Raw genomic sequence first — 23,668 nt, 5'->3', positions numbered from 1 at the left:
AGAATTATTCGGGCAGGAAAATACGCTGTTCATCGATACGCGGTTACGATTTTCCTTCTCCGTTTCGGGAATATTTCGTTTTTCCCAACTCTAACGACCGTTGAGTCGTTGCCTTCGGAAAACGTAATCCACTTGGAGTTGCGTTCGCGCATTCCGCGCTCCTGGAATTCGAGAAGCCATTAAACCGCCGCCTTTGTCCGATGTTTTCTCCATTTACGAGTTTCCAGGAATTAACACGCCTCGATAAACGATAATCGTTTCTAATAATCCGGAAACGGAGCGTTCGAATCGTCGAACCGCTCTCCCCGGTTTACTGTTAGGACGATTATAGCGACGGTATATCAATTTCGGATTTTAATTTTTTTCCACCAATTCCTCTACCTTTCTCTCTCTCTCTCTCTCTTTCATGCTTTTCTGCTCGTCCCACCCGTTATATTCGAGTTATATATACACGCGGCGCTACGGCGGATTATCCTCGAAGCGTGGAAAACAACTTAACGAAAGGAAACACTTTCTCGCAGTTCCCGCTACAACGATCGCGGACGCGTCGAAACGCGGGGAAGGAAACGGTAGAATGGCACACATGTACGTACAATATGCACGTATCCAGCCAAGGAAGCCGGTACATTAGATTCGAGGAAACGCGGCTATCTTGGCAGACGTACGCGGCGCGAGTCGTCGTTTCGAAGTCGTCTCCACCCGATCGTGAGAGTTTGTCGCGTTTATAAATGGTGTCGAGTCTACACCATTGAAACGTGACGCTCGTTTATTCTTTCGAACGTAGTTGGCACGCAGTGGAAAACGTTCCTTAACAGGTCCTCCCCCTCCTCCTCCTACGAGCTTTTTATATCGACGACGAAGGAGAAAACTGTCTCGCTGAAAATCGATTCTTTCGTGCGCGATCGCGCGTGGAACGTTTGAAATACCGTCGAAATAATAACCGTGTCGCGAGTCAATTATCTCTTTGATTGTTAACCCGGTATACTCGATCGACCTTCCATCTCTTTTTCAAAGTCTTGGCTCGAAGATGATTTCCATTACAAATCGCAAATTTGCAGGATCCTCGATCGGTATTAATACGACGTTCTGAGGCAGGAATCGAATCGTGGCAGGACGTATTTGGAAACCGATAATTCGTTACGGCCAATAATTTCATTAGGATCGTGATTGACGTCGATAGCGATTCGTTCAAACTATGTAAGAGAGCAAATTACTTTACGAAATCGATATTTTCTAATATTCCGTCGCGATTCCAATTTTTAATAATTCAAACGTTTCGAAATAATTATATAATTAGGCCGAGAATAGCCCAACAGTACGTATTATATCGTTCGAGACGGCACAGAGTCGAGGGGAAGGGGACTTACGAAATATGATTCAACCGTTGATCTATTCTTTCGAGCACACCTTCGACAGGTGTGGAAACAGTCTCCGCAGGTGTCTCTTACCTAAGTCATCCGAGCGAATCGTCGAGCGTCAACGTCGACGGGTGAACGAAACGATCGAACGAACAAACCGTCCAATCGAATCGTCCCCGTGAATGTGGTATCCCCCTGCGATTCATTTGCATGCGGACGAACCCGTCCCAAGGATCGTGTCATCGCTACGACGCTCCACTTGTATCCCCCTAACGACCGTTCCACCCCGTCTTCGGTTTCCGAGCCGATTCGGAAACGGGCGATCCCGTGGCCGAAATTCGAAAATTTGTCAGATAGAAATTGGGGGGGGAATACAAATGCTGACGACACGGGGATCAGGCTATCGATAATCTTCTGGCTAAGAGTCAGCGTAACCGTGACTCAGAACGTTTAGAGACGGCGAGCTCTGCCGAAATCTGCGGAGCAAGCCACGCTCCTGTCCGACGGGAAATGCATCTCCCCCGAAGATACAGGGGGATAATTTATAGCCGAGCGATATTTCACAAGCAGGAAATATGATATGAGATATACGAAAAATGGTAAATTTTTGGAATGAGGGGAAACCTTTCTTCCTTCCTTTTTCTTTTTTTTCTTTACTTTTTTTTAGAAACTGCTAAAGTCGTTTTTGATAAAGGAGCAAAAAATCACTCGAGTTCGATCCTCTCTTCTTTTTTTCGGAATCGTTCTCCAGCCGGCAAATGAGAGAAGAGTGGAATGAGACGAGGAAATCGGCGTAGCAGTAGATTTCTCGTTTACTTTTGCGCGTGTAGGGAATGAAATTTGAGTTTGGCACGATCCCCCCGCGAATTCCGTTACAATATTTCTCGACTATCAGCCCGTTCGTCACAAAGTTAGCGGAACTCGTTGCTCAACTGGAGGAACGATACGGGTTAATCGGGAGAGCTCGTGAATTTAACCTCGTGACGTTTTTTTTTTTTAGCCCCCGTGAACCCGTCTTTTTACTCTTCCATCCAGATATTTCACTTTTCAAACGCGCGTAATACGTGTTTTATATATACATATAGTCGGACATATAGTGGATATTTTTTTAAAATATCTCTCTTCTTTCGTAGTTTCGACGATACTATTTACATATTTAACAATTTATTACGAATTAAATATTCATCCGTGTTCTGTTTTTCCGCGCTTAAACGTTTCTTTCACTCTCTCGACAAAATTTCCATTAAATTCCCGGCAACTACTTGGAAATTTAAATCGTTCTTTCACGCGTATTTTGTGTATATTTTGTATCGACATGAAAACTCGAGAATATATATATATATATATAAACGAGTGGAGGAACGATTATGGAGGCAATTATATCTATCAAGAAGTAATCGAGGTTGAAACTTTCTCAAGTTTCATATCAGAATCGAACGAATTCGCGTTGGAATCAACAGTCGCCGCGTGCACCGCTCTAAATACGTCAAATTAAAGGCTCTGGTGGACTGGTTGCAACCGTAAAAGTCTTCGCGTGTGAATTCACAGGGACCGCACAACAATGAGCAGTCCCATGAGAACGATCGTCATAACTCGATTAGAAAGTTCGTTGTCGATTAATTCCAGAGGAACGGTTCTCTTCGTCGTTTCGAGTTTAACGCAAGCTAAGAGAGATACGCAGAGAAAATTTCCAAAAAGATTTCTTTAACGATGGATGCCTACTTTCGTCATCGAACTCTCATCGTTACCTTGATTCGACGCGAGTTTGTTCGAGGAAGGGCTCCTTTCTTTCATTCACAACACCGCTGTCTAATCGTATCGCGAATATAAACGAACGTTGATAACCGATTGGACCAATTTGATTCAAATTACGCGATAAGTATCGTCGATCTTTCTGAGCACGCGATCAAATACCGAGGAGGCGGCCGTCTCTCGATGGAAAAGGTTTTCTTTCGGGATTCAGAGTTTCCAAACGAGAGAAATCAATCGGATCAGATCGAAAGGGGGACGAGTAGAAAAAATAACGAAGTGACGAAAATAAAAAAGAAAGGTCCCTTTTCCGAAGGGACGACTTCCCCTTCTGTCATTTTTCGCTCTTGTAAACAGAAATCTTGGCAACCGTCCCAAAAATGAGAATCCCCGAGTTTCCGAGTCTCTCTTTCTCTCTGCAAAACTTCGTCCAAGGATGTTTTTTGCGCGAAACGTGCCACGTCCACGAGAAATCCACGGCCACGAGTATACGCGTCTCGTTCGAAGATATCTTATAGACGACAGAACACGTAACTTCTTATCTTATTCGTAAACTACATCCACAAACCGCGTTGAAAAGTTTTCAACTACCGTCCAAGAGTTAAACGTGTCGCTATTATCGGTTTTAAAGTAACCGGCCGCGAGAAAAATTGATAATTCGTGTTCCCCTCACAGTCAGTTACAAAAGTAAATTGTTCCGTCGAAAATTTTATTTTTAACGCGGAAACTTTGTAAATAGAGATAAAACATCGATGTTTCTCTCTCTCTCTCTCTCTCTCTCTCTCGATAACGAAGAACTTTAAATAGGTAGATAAAAACGTTCAGATTTTATTGCTTTATTATCGCGTTGTAAAAGAATTAGTTGTTTATCTAAATAACGGCTCATTGAAAAAAATTGGCGATTTCGCGTGACATCATCGATCATTGTTTTCACGCCGTTGTACCGGATATACGGTTCGCAAAAATAGGGGGAAGAGAGAGAAAAAGAGAGAGAGAGAGCAGAGTCAAACAAAAGCAGGCGAGTCGAGAGAGGGACCACCGTGGTTCAAGTGGTTCGAAATCGGGGCTAAGCTGAAAGCTCAGGTTTGGGACGAGTTTGCGCATACCGGTAAATTCAGCGTTTCTCGATATCGGCAGCCATTCTCGATCGGATATCGTATCGTTCCACGATATTCTTCGTTCCTGATCAATGGTGCAGAACAGAAAGAGGAGAGAGAGAGAGAGAGAGAGGGGGGGGAGTAGACCAGAACGATCTTTACAGAAACACCGACCAACATCCGGATCCTCCCCTTTTATTCTCTACTTTTTCTTTCTTTTCTTTTTCTTTTTTTTACCGTTCCGTAAACGAAATCCCAGTCGGTACCCGATAAAACACGGGTTATCGTTCGTCGTCGTCGAGATAAGTAAAATCACGACCAACTTTCATTCGACCTCGAGATCTATGTTAAACAGACCTCTTTCCTCCTCCTTCCTAATCTTCTCTCTTCTCAAACTACTTGTTCCAATTTGGAGACAAGAGAAAAGAAAAGATTTCGATCCGATGATATGAGCCTCGACGAAACGAAATTTCGCGCGATCGATCGATCGATCAGATTCTCGAGGAGGAACGGGAAGTCTCATAAGTTAAGTTGCGAAAGGGACGAAAGAAGCGAAAAAAAGAAAAATAGGAGAAAGATATCGTCTAACCTTCGCGATACACACCGACAGAGGAACACGACACGACCTGCCAACCGTCCAATATACACCGTTCACGTTCCCGGTGAATCGGTCCACGGAGAAAAATGTAAGCGCGTTGGCCGACATAGCGTCTCAAACGACTCGCCAACGTCCGTCAAAAAAGGAAGATATCCTTCCCTTCCTTCCTTCCTCTCCGACTCCAACACGTTTATAAACAGTGATCTTGGCAAGTCTCCCGAAAAAGATGGGGCCACCACGAGACCGAGGAGGAAAAGTAAGGTATAGAGATATTATATCGAGGATACCGCGGTAAACGTCGTACGTACAAACGTCTTGGTCGCGAAAAAACGGGGACAAGAGAGGGAGGAGGAGAAGAGACAAGAAGTTTGTAAATAAATGAAGAAAAGAAAAGGGACGAGACGTTACCGTTGTTCGCGTCGAACGAATAATAAAATTATTACTATATACTATTACATATAGCCATAATCGCGTTATTATTTTCAACGATCGATATCTCGTGGCTCTGGAAAAATACTCCTCCCTCGCTTACGTGTTTTCATTTTACTTTACACCAAGATTTATTAACGTCGGTTGTAAACATCGCGGTCACGTTGCCACGCGGTATATTTTCAAAGATTGGCAACCGGGGTATTCGTGGATGCAGAGAGCGGAGGTGTTCGCTCGAAAGTCCAGCCAACTCCGAGCGAAGAAAGAGGCTAACGGAGTAGAGGCTTTCGCCTACTCGACCCAAGAAACCTGTTCGACCGGTCTTACCTGGCCAACCGCTTCTCCCTTCCTCTCTCTCTCTCTCTCCTCGCCCCTCTCTTTCCCCCTTTACGCTCGATTCACGTAAACCCACACGGGCCGAGACACGGCTGCAAGAACACAATGTTACGCTCGACGCTGCTACATCGCCTCGAATCCTTTCGTATCTCCACACAGTCTCTCTTTCTCTCTCTCTCTCTCTCTCTCTCTCTCTCGATCATTTTCCTTGCCAACGAATTATATTACGCACGATCGAAACGATCGGTGACCGCCATGGTAAAAACCACGCGCTTTACACGATTCCTCTATATATTCCCCCCTGCTCCGACGATTGAATTCCAATTTGAAAATTTAATTTTGCACCATCGACCGTTCAAAGCTATCCCGGATCCGACATTGTATAAATATAAGGCGATACTACGAAGACTCAAAGGTACGCAATTAACAATTCTGCGAAAAACTTTCCGACAAACGTCATTAAGAGACTTATGAAAGAGTAATGGCGAACGATCGGTAGGTAATTCTCAAAGGTAGGGAGTATCGTAGGGCGACTCGTTGCAAGGAAGGAAAGCGAAAGAAAGCGTTCAACTTAATAACCCCTGCACGCATCGCGATATTTCCCCAGACAGCTAGCCAGTCTCTCGTAAATAGTTAATGCTTCTCAAAGTGTCCGATTCCTCGCAAACGGTGGACCTCGCTTCGAGGATCGTTGAACTCTATGGGCAGCCTTGAACTCGTCGACCGGCTTTCCTTGCCTCGTACCTTCGCGAAGGTTCCAGGAAGTATAACGATCACTGGTAAAAGTTCGCCTCTCCCCTCCTACTCTTTGTTCCTTTCTTTCCTTCCTTTCCCTTGAAGCTCGAAACGAGGCTCCGTTTCTCGTTAGGGTCAAGTTGGGGCCAAATATGATCTGAGGTGGGGGCGATAAAATGTCCAATAAAAGGAAAAACGGTGTGTCATGCAAAGATTCTTTCGAAAAGATCGAGGAGTACAAGGTAAAACGGATCCCTCACCGTGCAAATCCAACAGGACGGAATCGATTCGACGATTTAACGTGGTGATACCTCGATCTCGCGACAATTCGTAATTGCTGTCTCGCATATATCAGAGAAATTTCACGGGTTGGATCTCTCCTGTCGAGAAGTGGATTCGATATTTGCCAGCGTCAGAGCGTTGAACCTCGAAGCGCTTAAACTTCATCCTTCGTCTTATATATATATATATATATACGCATCGACATCCTCGATCCACCATTCGAATCCTCCATCCGCCCGTTCGTAATTGACCAGGATTCTCTCGTAGATCACCGTTAGGAGATGGCCCCCGCGTGCCAGAGATTATGCGTACCAGAGACACCGGGCGTCGTCCGCTCTGGTTCGGCTTTGCCCCGTCTCACCTCGATGTGTCCGAGTGTCGTGGTGCACTGGTAGACTGGAGTTGCCTCTCGAGTGGCAACCGACGATGGGGTAATTACGTCGTCTCCACGATGCGGATCTATGATATCGCAATGGATGGGGCGAAAAAGGGGGGAAAGAAAGGAAGGAGCGGAGGAAAAGGAAGATCGTTGGAGGAAGAATGGGTCGAGAGATGGAAATTCACCGGCTTTAGGGGTAAAGGCAGGGGACTTTATTAACGTCCTTGGTGGGAAGGGCGATTCGTCAACCGAATTTCGGCGTATAAAGCGAGCACTTTTACACTTCGGCATCCTTGGCCAAGCCTTTCGATTCATTTCCACTTCCTTCTCGAGAGATTGAATAACGACCAAGAGAGAGGGGAGAGAAAAGAACGACGCGCCTTTTTTATTATCCGACGATTTTCGAAAAGTCGCGCGCATCGGGCATTCGACGAGAGAAGCGAGTGACTACTCGTGATGGAACGCGCGAGCCGTCGGTAATTTTGCTCACGGAACGCACATCCGGTTAGGGAGGAGAGCTCCTCGCTGTTCGTGCGCCAACCGAACGACGCGGAAATTTATCCGTGCATCGAGAAAACGATTTTTATTCCTTCAGCAGGAACCGTTGAAATTGTAAAATTTCGCCCCAAACTGGGAGAGATCGTCCAAGGCACGTAATTCTTGCCACGCGAAGCGTAGATTAACGGAGAATAATGCGATCCGTTGGTATCGAGGAAGAGATTGTGAAACGACGACGAATCGAACGAGCGAGAGAGAGAGAGAGAGAGAGAGAGGAAGCTCGCGAAGAAATTACATCGATCCGCTGCGCTTCGCACGAAGCGGAGGAAGTAAGAAGCATCATCGAGAATAATGGAACTAGGCGATCAATTTTCGTTCCAATTTTCCCGCTGTCTCCCTTCCGCCGTGTAGAAAAGTGTACAAACACGTTGCTTGGACGCGCTTAGGCTCCGCCACGACGCGAAATCGTGGAAAATTCTAGCCGGGAATTACGCAATCGATGCGATATATTCGCGGAATATTCGCATTCGTCGATTCATCGCTTTGTTGTTCGCCGCTTCTAATTGCATAATAAAGCGGTCGGATAATTATAAAATTTAATATTCATGGAGATTGATTCGAGGTTGCCGCGCGCGATTTTTGCTAATTACCGCTACGTGTCTTTTCGGTGTTATGGAGAGCATATTACAACGCAATCGTACGTTACACACTCCATGATTCGTTGCCGATAATTAACATAATTGCGATTTATAAATGGCTGGAAACGCAATCCACGGACGGATCCACGGATAATTGGCGAAAATAGGAATTCTCAAGTGCAAAATACAGCTCGAACAGTCCGTTGTACCCGCTGTTTTAACAGCGTTGGAATCGATTGCACAAATGTTTTATCAGCTCCTTTCGCGCAGATATACATTATCGTTAAAAAATATATCCACTCGTTGGACAAACGAGAGATAATAATGAGACGCGGACAAAAATTAGTTTAAGATTGGAAAACATTTTTTCTTCTGTCTCGAAGCAAGTATAAAAGTAAAAATAATAGGCTCGGGTAGAGGAGAGAGCATCGAATCGGCAAAAAAAATAAAAAAACTAAACGAGAAAAGGCAATTATCGTCCACGTTCGAAAAGAGAGGAAAGCAAGTTGTAAAACCTAGAGACCCATCGAGCAGCTATGTCGCAGCGCCAAACGAGGAAGTATCGGAGTGGAAGAAAGAGTCGAGTCACGACTTTCATCGTGGCGTGGCACAGAGAGATCCACCTTGCTCGCTCTCGACAGACTTGACAACAAGTTCGTTGTTCTTTCCAACTTGTCTTTTTCCTTTCTTCGCCCCTCTCTTCGCCCCTTCCCCATCCTCAGGTACTTTCTTTCGTCCCCGAGTTAACGACATAACGGTGCTAATTTATCAGATGCAACTAGGGTGTATGACTCATCCTCCACGATCGTTCAAAACCTGAACGTCGGCCCCGATCCTGCCGGGACGACAAAATTTCTCGTTCCACCGAGAAAGAGGGAGAGGAAAGGCTTCGACTCGATTTTCGACCGGGCTCGATTTCCGTTAAATTTCTAATTCGAAAGGAATTACGGACGTGACGAGTTCAATGACAACTTCAACTTTCGTTAAAATTTAAACAACTTCTCCGTATCTTAATCTCAACTTGGACACTTTCTTAATTAATCTCGTGTCTCGCCGTCGAAGAAAATGACAATGAAATTCCAATTTTCTCGAATCTCTAAACACTTTTTTTCCTCTTTTTCTTTTACGTGAGCAATTGTAGCGGAATTTGCGTTATCACTTGATCGGAATAAAGCTGCTACGCGTTCCCATACGGATCGATCCATTATTATTAGGAAACGATGCAAAGCGCGCCAATTCATAAAGTTCCACGATCCCTCCGATCGAAATAAATAGTGGGGGTTGGATTACGCGGTATCGGAGGAACATCAGTATCAGGCCACGAAGGCAATCCTTCCCCCTTTTCGTACGTTTGCTTTTAAATTATGCCAGGCATATTTTGCCATTTCCCGTGGAGAACGGCAACCATCTGATCGATTTTCTGTCGGAAAAATGATACTGATATACGAGGCACAGCCGATTCCAATTCCCGTGAAGTCTGGTCGCAAAGAATAATATAACGGTGCACTGATCTGTAATTTTTGCAGCCACGCTGTTTCCTCGTATATTTATATATATATATATATATATCGTCCACGTATGTAGTTAAAAAAATACGCTTGCTTGTCTTGGAGAAGTGAGCGCAGATCGTCTCGAGACGACTTCTTGTACAACGTCGAAACACGAGAGCGAATTGTTCACGCAAACTCTGCGGCCATTCTACGTCGAATTAAACGCGATTAACGACCATTTTGCTCGGTCTTACTAATTAACAGTCAGTGGCTCTCTTCCACGAGTGCTCTCGCGTAATTGTTTCTTCCTCTCCGTTTCTTCTTTTCTTTTCTTTCTTTTCCTCCTTCTCTTTCCTTTACCGGTCCACTCTCTTTGATGAACGACAATTGGCCACACGAGAGGCGTTCTCAACAATGCCTCTTGTTTCGCCGGTTAATAAAATCGAAATTGGGCCCGATCTTGCTTACTCGTCCCGTTATATATATATATATGGAATGTTATACGGAATTAGATTTCACACGGAAATACGCGCGTATCGATGAATAGATTCGATTGAAAACTATCGGGCTGGATTCATCAACGCGGTCTATTCCATTCGACGAGTATTCGCAGCAAGAGGTGGCAAGTTTTCCAGGGAACAATGGGTGCCGACCTCGTTTCCAAGAAAAATAAATTCCACGGTGATAAATTCCACCGGCGGAAGGTGTGCGCACTCGCAGATTCCCCATACAGATTTACAATTACAACGCCCTAGGAAATCGTATTTTCCAACGTTACCCAGCCGCGCAACATCTTGCACGTTTCTCTCTAGGCTTACACGAGATCTCGTAGAGGGGTACTGCCATGCGGGTTTAAATCCATCGCCACCCATAACAGTTACACGGTTTACGCCAACACGCAACACGCGGAAACGTTACACGTTTCGTTCTAGAAGTGACGCGTGTAAAAGGGCCCGTGTCAAGTCGTGTGTAAAACGTGTCAGATAATAATGATACGCACGAGCGAGTTGATTCCAAAAGTTGATTTTTCGAAACGCTAATACGCTCGTATCTACACGTGTAAATCATTTTCTCCTTTCCTCGAAAAACGTTCCTTCTTTTTCCTTTCTTTTTTTTTTTTTTTTTTTTTTCTCTCTTTCGTGCTGATACCCGCCGATTACGTCGATTTAATTGCGCATCGAACACGCGATGTTATCGTGGAAAATGCGAAGTCGGTACGAGACTCGTTACGAATCTGACCTCTCTCTCTCTCTCTCTCTTCGGTTCGATGGAAAAAACAAACGCGATTTTTGTTGCGCGTGCAGCGTTGTAAAAAGAAAAAGTAGAAATACGAATTGCATTTGCAATTCGGATAGCATGACCGATATTTATCCGGTTATATATATATATATATATATATATTTTCGACACGGATATAAAACGAATACCGTTAAATCCAACATCTGATATCGCGTCTTGAATACGCTATTACCTATGTTATTTATCTTTTAACCATAATTTCGAGCATTACGATTTATACGCGGCGTATCGTTTCACATATTAAAATCCGCGTCTTGGCTTGGCGCGTGGCCGGGCGAAAATTCGACGAAATATCGATAAAAATCGATGGAGAGATCGAAATCGAATTGATGCTGTTATCGGAATAGTGATAATAATTGGGAGGATTTCCGGCGTGGCAATCGAGAACGAGTATGCGGCAAACTGAAAAGATTTGCGAGGCGTCCATAAAATCAAGACGGTATATCGCGCAGATCCCTGATCAAAGGGAAACTTGGCAAGCTGCCTGTGTGCCTACGTGTACGCCAGTGGAGAGCGGCGGTTCGATTGCATTCGCTGCGAAAGAAAACTGGCTAGCGAACGCCATGGTGCGGTTATAATCGGCTCTTGGAATTTCTTTCTTGGAATTTGTGACATGGTAATTGGATCGTTCAACGAATAGTTAATAAATGTTTCGTTAATTTCCATTAAAAGCGCACCACGAAGGTTCGTCGTAAATTACACGAGTCATATTGTGTGACGTAACAGAAGATAGAAAAAAAAAAAAAAGAAAGAAAGAAAAAGATCACCACATCTGATGACTCACATCTCGTGTTTTTTTTTTTTTTTTTTGCATTGAAATTCTGTTTCGTAACTACGATAGCAAACGTAAGGTTGAATAAATCGACGCCTTACGATCTCTCGAGTAACTCGTTGCAAACTTATAAAAGTTGGAAAGGTTTCTTTGCTCCAGCAACAGCGGACGGTTCAACCATGCCGCGTACAATGAATTCTGTTGCGTAACTACGATAGGAGGGAAAGTTGCGAGAGACCGCGAGCGCGTACGGTTCGCGTGCACTCTACGAGGTCCCTTTCCGTGGCCATGTGCTCTTTAGGGATCCACGGGTCAATATCCTCCTTTCATCTGTTTAGCCACGTACAATTAAGCCCCGCGCGAATGTCCATCGATCGACCGATATCCCGCGTAACGTTTGACGCTGTTGAGTCGACCGGCTGTTCTTTGACCACCTCCATCGCCACAAACTTGAATAGATCGAGCAGCCAATTTGCTTCCGTTAATTCTAATCATTTGAGAGTAATGTGCATCATCGGAGAATCACAATCTGCCGAGCGTATCGTCAATCATATATCACCGTCAATTTGAAAATTTAATTCCGGATCGATCGAAAATTAGGTCGATACTCGTTATCTGTTTTAATGCGCTTTAAAATCGAATAAACGTGATAGAGTAATTTGTTGACCGCGTATTGGATAGCATCGAATGCTGTATATTCGCTAAAGAAGAAATTATATTTATAATAATTCTAACTCTCGCTTTTTCTCCCCACCTCGACAAGAATTGGTAATAATTCATTAAAATAATCAATTATCCTCCAACATTTTTTACATTCTCCTCTCTCGAAATATAGCAACGCGCGTCGCCTAAATATGTCTCCAACAATGAACGACACATTTCCTTTTCTTTTTTTTTTTTTTTTCCTTGTCACCGTGTGACAATCTCCTCTTCCTTCCAATCGAAAGGGATATCGAGGGATAAAATCGTCAACCGCGAACGTTGAGCCAACAACAACAACAGTAGTACAGAGAAGTAACGCGTAATCACGAATCTCGATTTTCATTAATTATGCGTGGTTGCACACCGGCCGACACGGTACTACGTATTTTCGTGGCAGCTTAACGGTCTGCCCGCTTTAGAAAACGCTCAACCATGGATCTCACCGTATGAAATACGCGGTATAGGCTCGCACACGAGCACGATTCCTCTGCATACGAGTATGCATAGGGTACGCGCATAGACGTGTGGGATCGCGCATATGTGATCGAGTACACGCCGTTTAAACAATACACTCGTACAAACTATAAATACCTTTATTATTATGATGCTATCGCGCCCGACCATCGTTCGGATAATGTATTTTAATACAAACCGTATTCAGAGACGCGAGCGCAGTTGTACGGTATCGAGCCATTTCAATTGATCACGAAATTATCGCGTCAAAATATCGCGGAAACTTAATTAATTCGATTGCTGATCGAAACGAATTAGAGGGATTCGAACAGCCGACGATATTTAGCGACGAACCCGTTACGATTAAATTTCTATCCCAACTATTCCATCCAACTTTGACACGGATATACTTCTGTGAAATTTGTGCACATATCCATTCGTTATAAATAATCCGAGAGGAAAAATTCTAAATAAGGACTCGAACCGCGTTTTAAAACGCGAAAAAGAAAAAAAAGAAAAGAACAAAGAGGAGACCACCGTAACGAGAAAAACCATAATCCCCGCGTTTTAATTACCCGCGTCCAATATGACCTGCGCTCCCTGTCGAGGGGGGTTAAGGGAAAGCAAGAGCGATCAGAAGGTAAGAGACTGGCTTGGTCGTAATTTGAGGACTTTAGACAGCGAAGGAGGGCCGAAAATAGGCACCGAAACCTGTTCCGGAGAGAACCTGTTGGTCGTCATAGGCCTGTACACACACACACACACACACACAGTTCTACTCGCAGCTACGTGCGTGTGTTGGATAGAACGCACGTGTATGCGTACGAATGGAGAACGCACCTGCCACGTAACTTTTCTTCACGGGACGTTTCACCTTCTTTCCACTCCGCATCCAAATGACTCTCGGCTCTCCGTACAATTTTGACCGTTGGCCTTTACGACCGCTTTGACCCTTCGACGTTGGATCCCCTCCAACACCGCCGCCTTTGGCCCACGAGTCCTTTGTTTAATTCGGCCGAGAGAGAGAAAGAGAGAGAGAGAGAGAGAGAGAGAGAGAGAGAGAGAGAGAGAGAGAGAGAGAGACTCGTCCAAGGAGAGAGTCAACCGTGTCAACGACCGTAGGTAGTTAGAGTAGGTCGTATTTGTGTGACGAAAACGTTACGCGCTTTTACGCAAGCATCGCGATTGATTCGCGATACTCGAGTAGTATCGATGAGGTTGATTATGCAAAATCAATCTATAACGCGCAACGTGATCGTGAAACGATCTGTGATCCATTATTATTATTACGCGTTACTCGAAACGAGTTATATAATTCCAACTGTATTTAAATATCGGTAAATAGGGATAATTAAGCGTTCAAGAAACGAGGATTTTCGGTTAAGCCGATGGAAATAACTAACTCGTGATTGTAATAATGCGTGATAATTAAACGAGGTGAGTGTTTAATGACTTGCTCTTACGACGAATGTAATACGTAAGCCCGGATTCCGCGAACGTGTCCGAGAGATGAATCATTGTCCCGAAGCATGGAAAACTCACCAATCAGATCTTTCGTTATTTGCCATCCTCTATTGACACGAATTAAGAAAATTCTACAAGTGTCTGTTGCTTATCGTTCTTCATCTTATATTATTTGCTTAATCAAATTTTGTTGTAGGTGAATATGTGTATGTGTGTGTGTGTGTGTGTTTTTGTGTGTGTGTGTGTGTGCGTGTCGTTTCGAGATAAAGAATTATACCTTCAAAGATAAAAATATTCGTAGAAATCTACTACGAGAATCAAAGAATAAACGAATATCTCTCGTAAAGATAGTTTATCGCTTCCCGTTTAGAATTCCATTTGAAAATAAAGGAGAGGAAGACGGCGTGAACGGAATGAAATATCTGTGGAAAATAAAAAATCAAATAACACGAGGACTGTCTATATGTTAGAAATTGTATACGTCATAAGCGTAGAAGAATGTACGGTACGTGGAGTCTCTCTAGTTTCATCAGGAGCGTAGCAATTAGGTCGACATTTATTCTACTACGAACGCGACATACCCTACGTTCTTCTGCAATAAATTTTGCCACGTAATAACATACCACATCGTTATACACGTATAATATTAAATTAAACCGGCAAATTCTCCGTTATCGTGGAATTAGATTAGAACACTTTGATCTTAAATTTTTCTCTCACCGTATACCGAATCAATTATCGGTGCATCGATAAATAATCGTATTTTTTTGCGAGATAAAATTTTTTTGAAATTTATCAGTGAAATCATTTTCACGATTTATCCATTATCTTATAACTTTAACTACGAATCTTTATACTCGTAATTATTATATTATTATAACGTGTTAATAATATTATATTAGAATATTAAAATATTAAATATTATATTATTATACGAATTAAATTTTAATGAATAATAATCTACAGATCTATAGTTCAAGTTTGAAGATTAATTGCCTAAATAAAATCTTCTTCCCTGTACTCATAGTAATTTCATCCGAATTGTCCAGAGGATTGATAGGGGTCTTTGACCGTAGGCTGTAACATTAACTATTTCCACTATTGGTATGCGTGGGCTACGAAACTGGATTATCTAAACCCTCTTCTGCACAGAGTATAGTTGCGAGTATATTCCGTGCGAACGCGTCTCAGTGCCGTATTTAAAAGACAAATGCTGAAGACCTTATCCTTGGACCGATGACTCGCCGTCCATCGATCAACGTTGACTCACCGAATCGGGATTCATTCTTCTCGCGAGATATGATCGTTAAACAATCGCGATAACAATCGAATGAAACAATTTGCAATGTATTATTATGTATTATTAACGCGATTATATATTATTAACGCGAAATCAATGCAGGATGAAGGAATATGAAGAATTTAATTTTCGAAGAATAAAAGAAACTATATTCTATAAAAAAATTTCAATTCTAATAAAATTAGTAGACATGTTTGTGCAGGATTGTTGTGTTTACGAGCACCACCGTTAGAGCGAGGAAACTATCTTTAGCATTTTCAATTACGTCATTTGCATCGACCTTTCTTTACAGCTCAAGGTAAGCACGAGTTAAGTTCGAGAGTCGTACAGAGGGAAAGGTATTTCGTGTAAATGTGACCTTAAACTTTCCGTGTATACGAGGCGTATCCCTCGACGTATACCATGCACGTGGCCAAGATTGTAATTCAACCATTATAATTTCCACCTTGATTTATCACGCAACAGGCATAGTTAATTTTCGATCATTTTTGTTCTACGAGAGTGTGATAAGTTAGAACACCTTTTCCCCTGGTAAAGACACGTCCCAGTCATCGTCGTGATGACCGGGATTTATTAAACAAAATAGTTTGCCACGCGAAACTTTCATACCATGTTTCCTCGTCTTGCCGGTAATAAACTTTATAGAGAGTAATTATGATATAACAGTGCATTAATTAGTATAAGAGTTTCACTACGCTCCGCCCCTTTCTTCCCGGTTTTATTACCTTTATTGACTAACTGATTTAATTTCAAGCTTCAAATCTATACAAAAGTTCGTAACAAAGAAAAAAATAGAGAAGAAAGGAAAGTAACGCGGAGATAATAATGTTATTCAATGAAATTATTCATGAGCGTTAAGTACATCGCAAGTAATCACAACGATATCCTTGAATTATATAAGCAAGAACTATTGAGAGAACTCGAGCAATAAGCAGCCACTCTACTCTCTATTCGAGTCGTTCTGTTACGATGAACAACAAAAGCTGGTGTTGCTTGATACCGAGCGTTATTCATAACCCTAGATCGATAAATACCAAACGCTAGGTCGCGTTTTATATCCACTTCGATGGAAAGTATCCGTTTCGTTTTACTTTATACCGACATCGAGAAAAATAATATAGGTAACCGCGGAAAAAAATAGGCAGGGACAGTCTGCTTTGCATGGTAATCGAATTCAAACAAGATACTATCCGACCATTATAAAATTTATAAACCATCGAGGGAAAATATCCTGATTCTGGAATGTCTAACTGGGGTAACGAACTTCTTTGTGGCAATAAAAATTTCGATTGAAAAACTTATCTAAATCCCCTTTGTTAATAATATCTCGCGATAAATGTTTCGAAATCAATTTCAATAGTTTCGACAATATTTCATGTTACAATGTTCCAGAAGTAAAATATGTATATCTTTGATGAAAACACTAAAAAAAAATTATCGACGATATTTGCAATACGAATATTTTATTTCTAGTAATTGTCCATCGATCGGAATTGAGTAACGAACGAATGTGTAAAGTAAATAGCAACGAACGCCAAGGTTACGAAATTGAGAAAAAGCATCGAAGCGATTCGCGAATCACAATGGAGAAAAATACAAAAAACGCAAAAAAAATATCTATTATGTAAAGCACCGTACCATTGTTCCTGATTATACGGATAAAAATAATGCAAAACGTATTTTAAAATTAATAATAGAAATATTGAAATAGATTAGGAAGTCGATATATTATTATTATTACAAAGATTACGAATGTGTAAAGTGGAACAATATCGATGATAAACATACCATTATCGCGATATAATAATTTACACGAAACGTTTCTTCGTCAGATATGTATACAATAATTTCTTGGAATCTTCTATTTCCTAATCTTTTCTCTCTATTCCTAAATAAAGCATTTACGCCGTATTTATTTTAGAAAGTAATTCGAAGATATGTTATCAATTATAAATGTCGAAATTACGGATAAGACGACAGCGTTGTTTCTTTTTAACTCTTTTTTTAGAAAGAAATCACGATAATTTTCGACTTTCCAAACTATATATTTCAATAGTCAATAGTTCGATAATGTTTTCATTCATATTTACTTTACTATTAATACGACTGTGATCCCGGTGACCATTGTTTAACNTTAACTCTTTTTTTAGAAAGAAATCACGATAATTTTCGACTTTCCAAACTATATATTTCAATAGTCAATAGTTCGATAATGTTTTCATTCATATTTACTTTACTATTAATAACTGTGATCCCGGTGACCATCATTTAACTTTAACAATGATTACGTGATAATACGAATTACCATGCCGCTCAATTAGATCGACCGAAGTTACGAGTACGTTTAGAGGTTACTTTTGCAATTTTCTCAGTAATAATTCACCATTAAGGATCAGTTATAATTCGTTTAATCACATTTTCACCGCATCGCGACGAAACCAAATCATCTGTCTTGGTAACTGAATCAAATATGATTTCAACAAGAATCGATTACGCTGATCAATAGAAGCTTCCTGAACGTTATACAATATCGAACTATTGATTCGTCATAATATTTAACCATCAATTAGGTGTTTTCCTCACGTTAAATTTCGAAAGTCAGGTGGATTTCTTACGTTTTACCGTGGCATCGACGTAGAAATTACTCCGTTTCATCGTATTTTCCGATAATTTTCACGTGAACACGATAATTTTTACAAGAATCATTCCCATCTTTTGTACGCCATTTTAATAACGCGAGAATTCGAACCGTTCGATAGATCGATTATTGTAAAGTATGGTCGTAAGAATCTCGCAATGTTGCCACGAAAAAAAAAACCGTTACACGTACGTCACTGATTTCGTTATGATGGCCGAGAGACGAATAATTACAATCAAATTACGCTGAACGATAATAATATAAAAATAAAGTACATTTATTGTTCTGTCGCACCTTTAACTGCCGTCGAACACAACAGGCCGATGAGGCAGACCCAGGCAAGCGTCATCTTGAAGTTGCTCGTTGATTCCATGCACATCACAAAAAAAAGCACTGTCTAACTTCCTTATTGAAAAACGAACTGCCCGATAATTCAAACAGCGCGTTCTAACCGGACGGAGCACAAAACTTAGCAACGAAACTGACGCAAATATGATTAATATGAACCACGAGGATAAAATGAGGTAAGAACGAGAGACGTGCGACGTCAATTCGAATATAAGTGCCCGACTCGACGTGAGTGCCAACCAGATAGCTCGACGCGCGAAGACCGTCTGCCGCGCGCTTTGCTTTCGGCCCACTTCGTGAGACATCGGCAGAAGCCGAGATCGCCCGAACGCCCCGATCCCCCGATAGCGCCGTTTGATATCGTCCACCGTTGTACCTACTTTCGTACTTTCGTGCCTAACCTACGTACACACGCACTTTACCGTATGTCTGGTATATTATGTGTTTATTTTGTATACATATTCGCATCGACGATTCTCTATCTGGAGAATGGATTTACAGGAACGTACGTCATCCTCTTTTTTCTTTTATTTCAATTTTTCAACGATTTCGATCTTGACGTTGATTCATGTAGTTCAAGAATGAGATCTGTCATTTTATTGCAATTAGTGAATATTAATGTACATTTATACTTTTTTCGACAACAGTTTTTTTGTTAGTGAGAGAATTTTATTGCCGAGTGTAAAAATCGTTTTTAGATGAAAAAATTAGAAATTATTTTTCAATTATATAAATACAGGTTATGTGTTTCTGTATCTTCTAATTAAATATTCCTTCGAATTGAAAATTGAGTGAAAATGAATTAATATAAACGAAACATTCTATCGAATGTAAAAGTATAACCTAAAAGTGATTATTTAAATGGTTTGTGGAAAGTGAAGTGTCTTAAAATTTCTTATCTTAAAAGAGGATTCTTTTAAAATTAATTTTTGTGAATCTCTTGCCTAATTTTCGTTTTATTTTTATCTTATTATTTAATATAATGAAACATACTGAATTTATCGCCATATTAATGTCTATCTTCGAGACGACAAGTATATAACAATATGATCGATATATCGAAAGTTGATTTTTGACAAGAGAGAGAGAATAAATATTTGAATATTCGAGTAGCAAGTAGAAATAAATCTTTCGTAGATGTATATCTACTATGGCACGCTTATAGTTGTCTCTTGATACATCATGTCACACTTTCATTGACCTTTTCTATGCATTGTGTATTCGGTATTAAAGATGCAAGGAAAAAATTGAACATATATTTTTACGACAATATAAGCAATATAGACGTGAGTATATTAATTCGATCTTAACCTCATTCGGTTTGATTGCATGATAGGTTACTGTGAAAGTTTTATTAATAAACTAGATAACCATAATATTACATCGTAAAACATGATCCGTTAAAAATCGCAAAAAGAAATTTGAAATATTTATCTCAACTTATAAACAGGTTTCTGTTTCAGTAAAAATTTCACGTTCAAGAATTATTAACCCTGATTAAAACAAAAACCTAAGAAATCGTTTCACGGTCTAGAGGTTACACGTCGAGGAAGGAATTACCAGTAAAGACTCGAAGGAAAGGAGTGAAAGATATATCAGAATAGGTGCGGCCATGTACATAGTATATGTATATTGCAATATCGATTTAAGGAATATTCTAATTATTAACATTTTCTATTCGAATATAAATTCTAATTATTAACATTTTCTATTCAAATATAAATTATACGTTTGTAAAACATGAATCTATAAAGTATGTTAAAAAATCATTTATAGAAACTGGTTTATGGCTTACAGGATTCATGTTTACAATAAAATTATCACGAAATGAAAGTAAAGAAAAGAAACTAAACCTATATCAAGATCAAGGAAGAATCGTACACAGATATAATGATATTGTGAAACAACCGACACAGTTAGACCAGATGCAACTACAAAGCGTGTAAGTGTATCACCATGTGCATTATGACAATGCTTTCCTATCGATGTTTACTCGACGATAACGTTGCTGGGTCTTACAAATGTGATTCTACACCATGGCGTACGTGACCGATATGTCGAAGGCGTGCCGTCTGGGACCACAGAAGCTGCAACGGCATATACTAAGAAGACGTACACTGAGAACCACAGTTCCGGAATTTATCAGGTAAGATAGTACCCACTTCCAGGAGACTCGATGCATGTTATGTGGATGAGAATACAAACTCCAGGGAGTGTGCTCCTAACTGGTGTTCCTAACTGCGCTTAAAAGTTTTACGTTCTTTTTACAATGAGTTTTAGCACGAAATGTAAATTCATTTCCTTTTTTCTTAAAATTCTACTCGAGATAAATAACAATTTTAAAGTTTCGTAGTACATGTACATGGGAATCGAGAAATTTTCGGTCGAAATCTCATTTCGAATTCCATTAATTTTTTTTTTTTTTCATCTTGAAATCTAATTCTTGTCTCGAGAAATCGTTACGATCGATGTTCAACTATTAAACGATCAATAGAAATTATCGAACATAATTCGGTCAGACAAACCGGTAAACCGTTACAAACCGTTATGTACAAACTTTTTACGTTTGTTTCTTTGTCAGAACGGAAAATTAGGTTTATCGTACGGATGAATTATAACAAACGGTGATCATGGTAACGTTAACATTATCGTTAAAGTAGTTATGGATAGTAAGATCTTTAAAGCGAAGTTCTAGTTTGCGGTCAAGCAATCTCCATACCAGACCACCGTTTCTGTATCACGATAGAGGAACACTTCTATGGATTCAGCTAATCGAGTTGGCAACTATTGTGTAAGCACACACGTACACATAATCATGTTACCGGCAGGCAGTCGAACCCGTTGTCGTCGTCCAAAACGACTATATGACTAGTAGAATGTTACTAGTACTTTTATTACACGTACATGCTACGTATGATGTAAGTATGATGTATACTAGATTCATGTAAGTATAATATGATAAACACCGTGCAACAAATATTTGCCTCGAACCTATAATTTTAAAACAACACGATACAAAGATTTTTTTATCGTAATATTATTTTCAGGTATTTTAAAATTGAATCATGCACTAAATGCTAATGGGAAAAACGCTTGATTAGAGACCTAAATTACATCACTATAATAATCACTATACCGATATTCATTCGTCATGATGAATCACGGTGAATCAAGATTTGGACTCACTAATTTTCTCTTTGATTAATCACCGGTAGCTACCGGTCGCAGAAATATGGACTAAGAAACGAGCATGGAATATCTCGGTATACATACTTCGTCATAAGTATTGACTAATGAAATATGTATCAAAAAATTCTAAATGATTACTTGTTGGCGAATACATGTCTGACGCCTTAAATTTACGTATACGTTCTGTGAAATATTTTTTCCTTTTAACATCGAACTCGTTATTATCGTAATAACTCTTTCACATACAATCAATAGAGATTCACGTCATACAAATGCTTAGCCATTGCTTTGATTGGTAACGGAATCCTTTCAATTTAACCAAACGTGTAGATCGACATATATTTGATAGGAAAGCTGCTTTTGATGTAAATACATTTGATGTACGTTTACAGGAATCTGATGGGCTTATTATATCGTGTCTGTGTGAAATAATTTTCACTAAATTGCAGTTGTGTAGTTAGTTGGCAGTTTGATTAGAATTAGTTACGATCTTAATGGCCAACGGTTATAAAATGTACGACTTAGAAAATGAATCAATACTGGTTATTATTGCATTATTGATCGATCAAATTTAGTTATTAGCCCATAACTTTTTTAATAGTAAATATTTTTCGGTATATCGACTTTTGGTAGACTATCGTGAAGTTTCCGCGATGGGAAGCGTAAAAGCTTAAAAATTATGTGTTTCGGGGCGCTGACAATTTTACTGGCGCGTTTTAAAAGTTGCGTGCACACATAGATACCTGTATATACCTGTATAGCGGTATTAAAAAGTTATTGGGGCGAGGATTACGGATGTAAAAAAGTTGAGGGCAAATACTTTACTCTTCAATATAGGCATTCTCTCGTACATAACTTGCAAAATACTTGGTCTTTCAGCAACGAAGTTACGTTTTTTTTTTTATATCTGTATCTTCTTCATGAAAAACGTCTTACGCCTCTTAAGTTAGTTCAATGAACATTGAAGAGCGTAAAGCCAGACTCTTACCATTTAATAGGTATATTACCCGAGAACTTAGTTCTAATGAGAATATGTATGGGATGCTATTAAGAATATTAGCATTTATCACCGCGCTACAAGCGGGAGCAAAAATAGGTTAACTGTTTCCAGGTTGTTTTGTTAACTGGATTATTATTATGCTCTTTATGCGGTAAGGAATTTCGAAATCGTAGTTAATATTGTTTCTGCGACTTTATTTCTTATTTGCAAATGAGAGAAATTTACAAGTGAAATTAAAATTTTGTTGAAATAGATCATACATGTAAATCGAAATAAGTTAAACATTAAAGTTGAACATATTTTTCTATTCTTTTTTTTTTTTTTTTAATCCTTTAGAACAGAGAAAAGAATTGGTTGGTAAAAATTCACGTTTCAAAAAACTTTTCGTAACTATAAAGTTTAACGCGTATCAGCTACATCAGTAACGACCAAATAATGGTGAAACGTTGATCGATAAAAATCGGGCTACTTCGCTGCTAAATGCACAGGTATCACTGGTTTAAATTCGTATTACAACACTTCTATCACGATTTAATTTAAACCAAATTAAATATCGGATACACATGAATTACAAACGTAGTACATTAATGCGTATTCGCTTTAAACGTTCGTTTGGACATTTTAATCTCGCTTTCACGTTCTTAATTTAATTTTCTGTTCGTTGAATTGATATCTTGGTAATGACAATGTTTTTCGAGTTAGTCCACGAGAATATTTATCGGTTGACGCGCGTGTCAATGCATCATTGATCACCGATTATTGAAATGATTCTTATTGAAACATTAGTTATTCAGATCATTTCTTCATGCTTGAGCGGCGCTAAATTAACCAAGGACTAATAAGTTCCGTTTTTAAATCATTCATATCAGTATTTTATATATATATATATATATATATATACATGAAAAAGCGTT

At 40.1% G+C, this 23,668-nt stretch overlaps 1 protein-coding gene and 1 long non-coding RNA gene across 6 annotated transcripts in view; one reads left to right on the top strand and one right to left on the bottom strand.

Moving 5' to 3' along the window:
* Positions 1-18,813, bottom strand: part of LOC122721091 (fasciclin-3) — a 305,529-nt gene extending 286,716 nt beyond the window's left edge. For all 4 annotated transcript variants that reach the window (XM_043948354.1, XM_043948356.1, XM_043948355.1 and 1 more), the window contains exon 1: positions 18,512-18,813. In XM_043948354.1, the coding sequence (XP_043804289.1) occupies positions 18,512-18,596 (85 nt within the window). In that variant the 5' untranslated portion in view covers positions 18,597-18,813. The remainder of the gene's footprint in view (positions 1-18,511) is intronic.
* A 164-nt stretch (positions 18,814-18,977) lies between these two features.
* On the top strand, positions 18,978-21,894 carry LOC122721002. Of its 2 annotated transcripts, XR_006347844.1 has the most exons (4): positions 18,978-19,070; positions 20,029-20,169; positions 20,363-21,483; positions 21,613-21,894. It is a non-coding gene; the product is annotated as an uncharacterized LOC122721002 (long non-coding RNA). The 2 variants fall into 2 exon arrangements; XR_006347843.1 differs by having other exon boundaries at positions 20,363-21,894.
* The last annotated feature ends 1,774 nt before the right edge of the window (positions 21,895-23,668 follow it).

Source organism: Apis laboriosa, unplaced genomic scaffold (assembly GCF_014066325.1).
Source record: "Apis laboriosa isolate Shangri-la unplaced genomic scaffold, ASM1406632v1 scaffold13_cov153, whole genome shotgun sequence".
Classification (NCBI taxonomy): Eukaryota; Metazoa; Arthropoda; class Insecta; order Hymenoptera; family Apidae; genus Apis; species Apis laboriosa.
The sequence above is the reverse complement of the archived record's forward strand: the minus strand, read 5'-3'. Positions and strand labels throughout refer to the sequence as shown.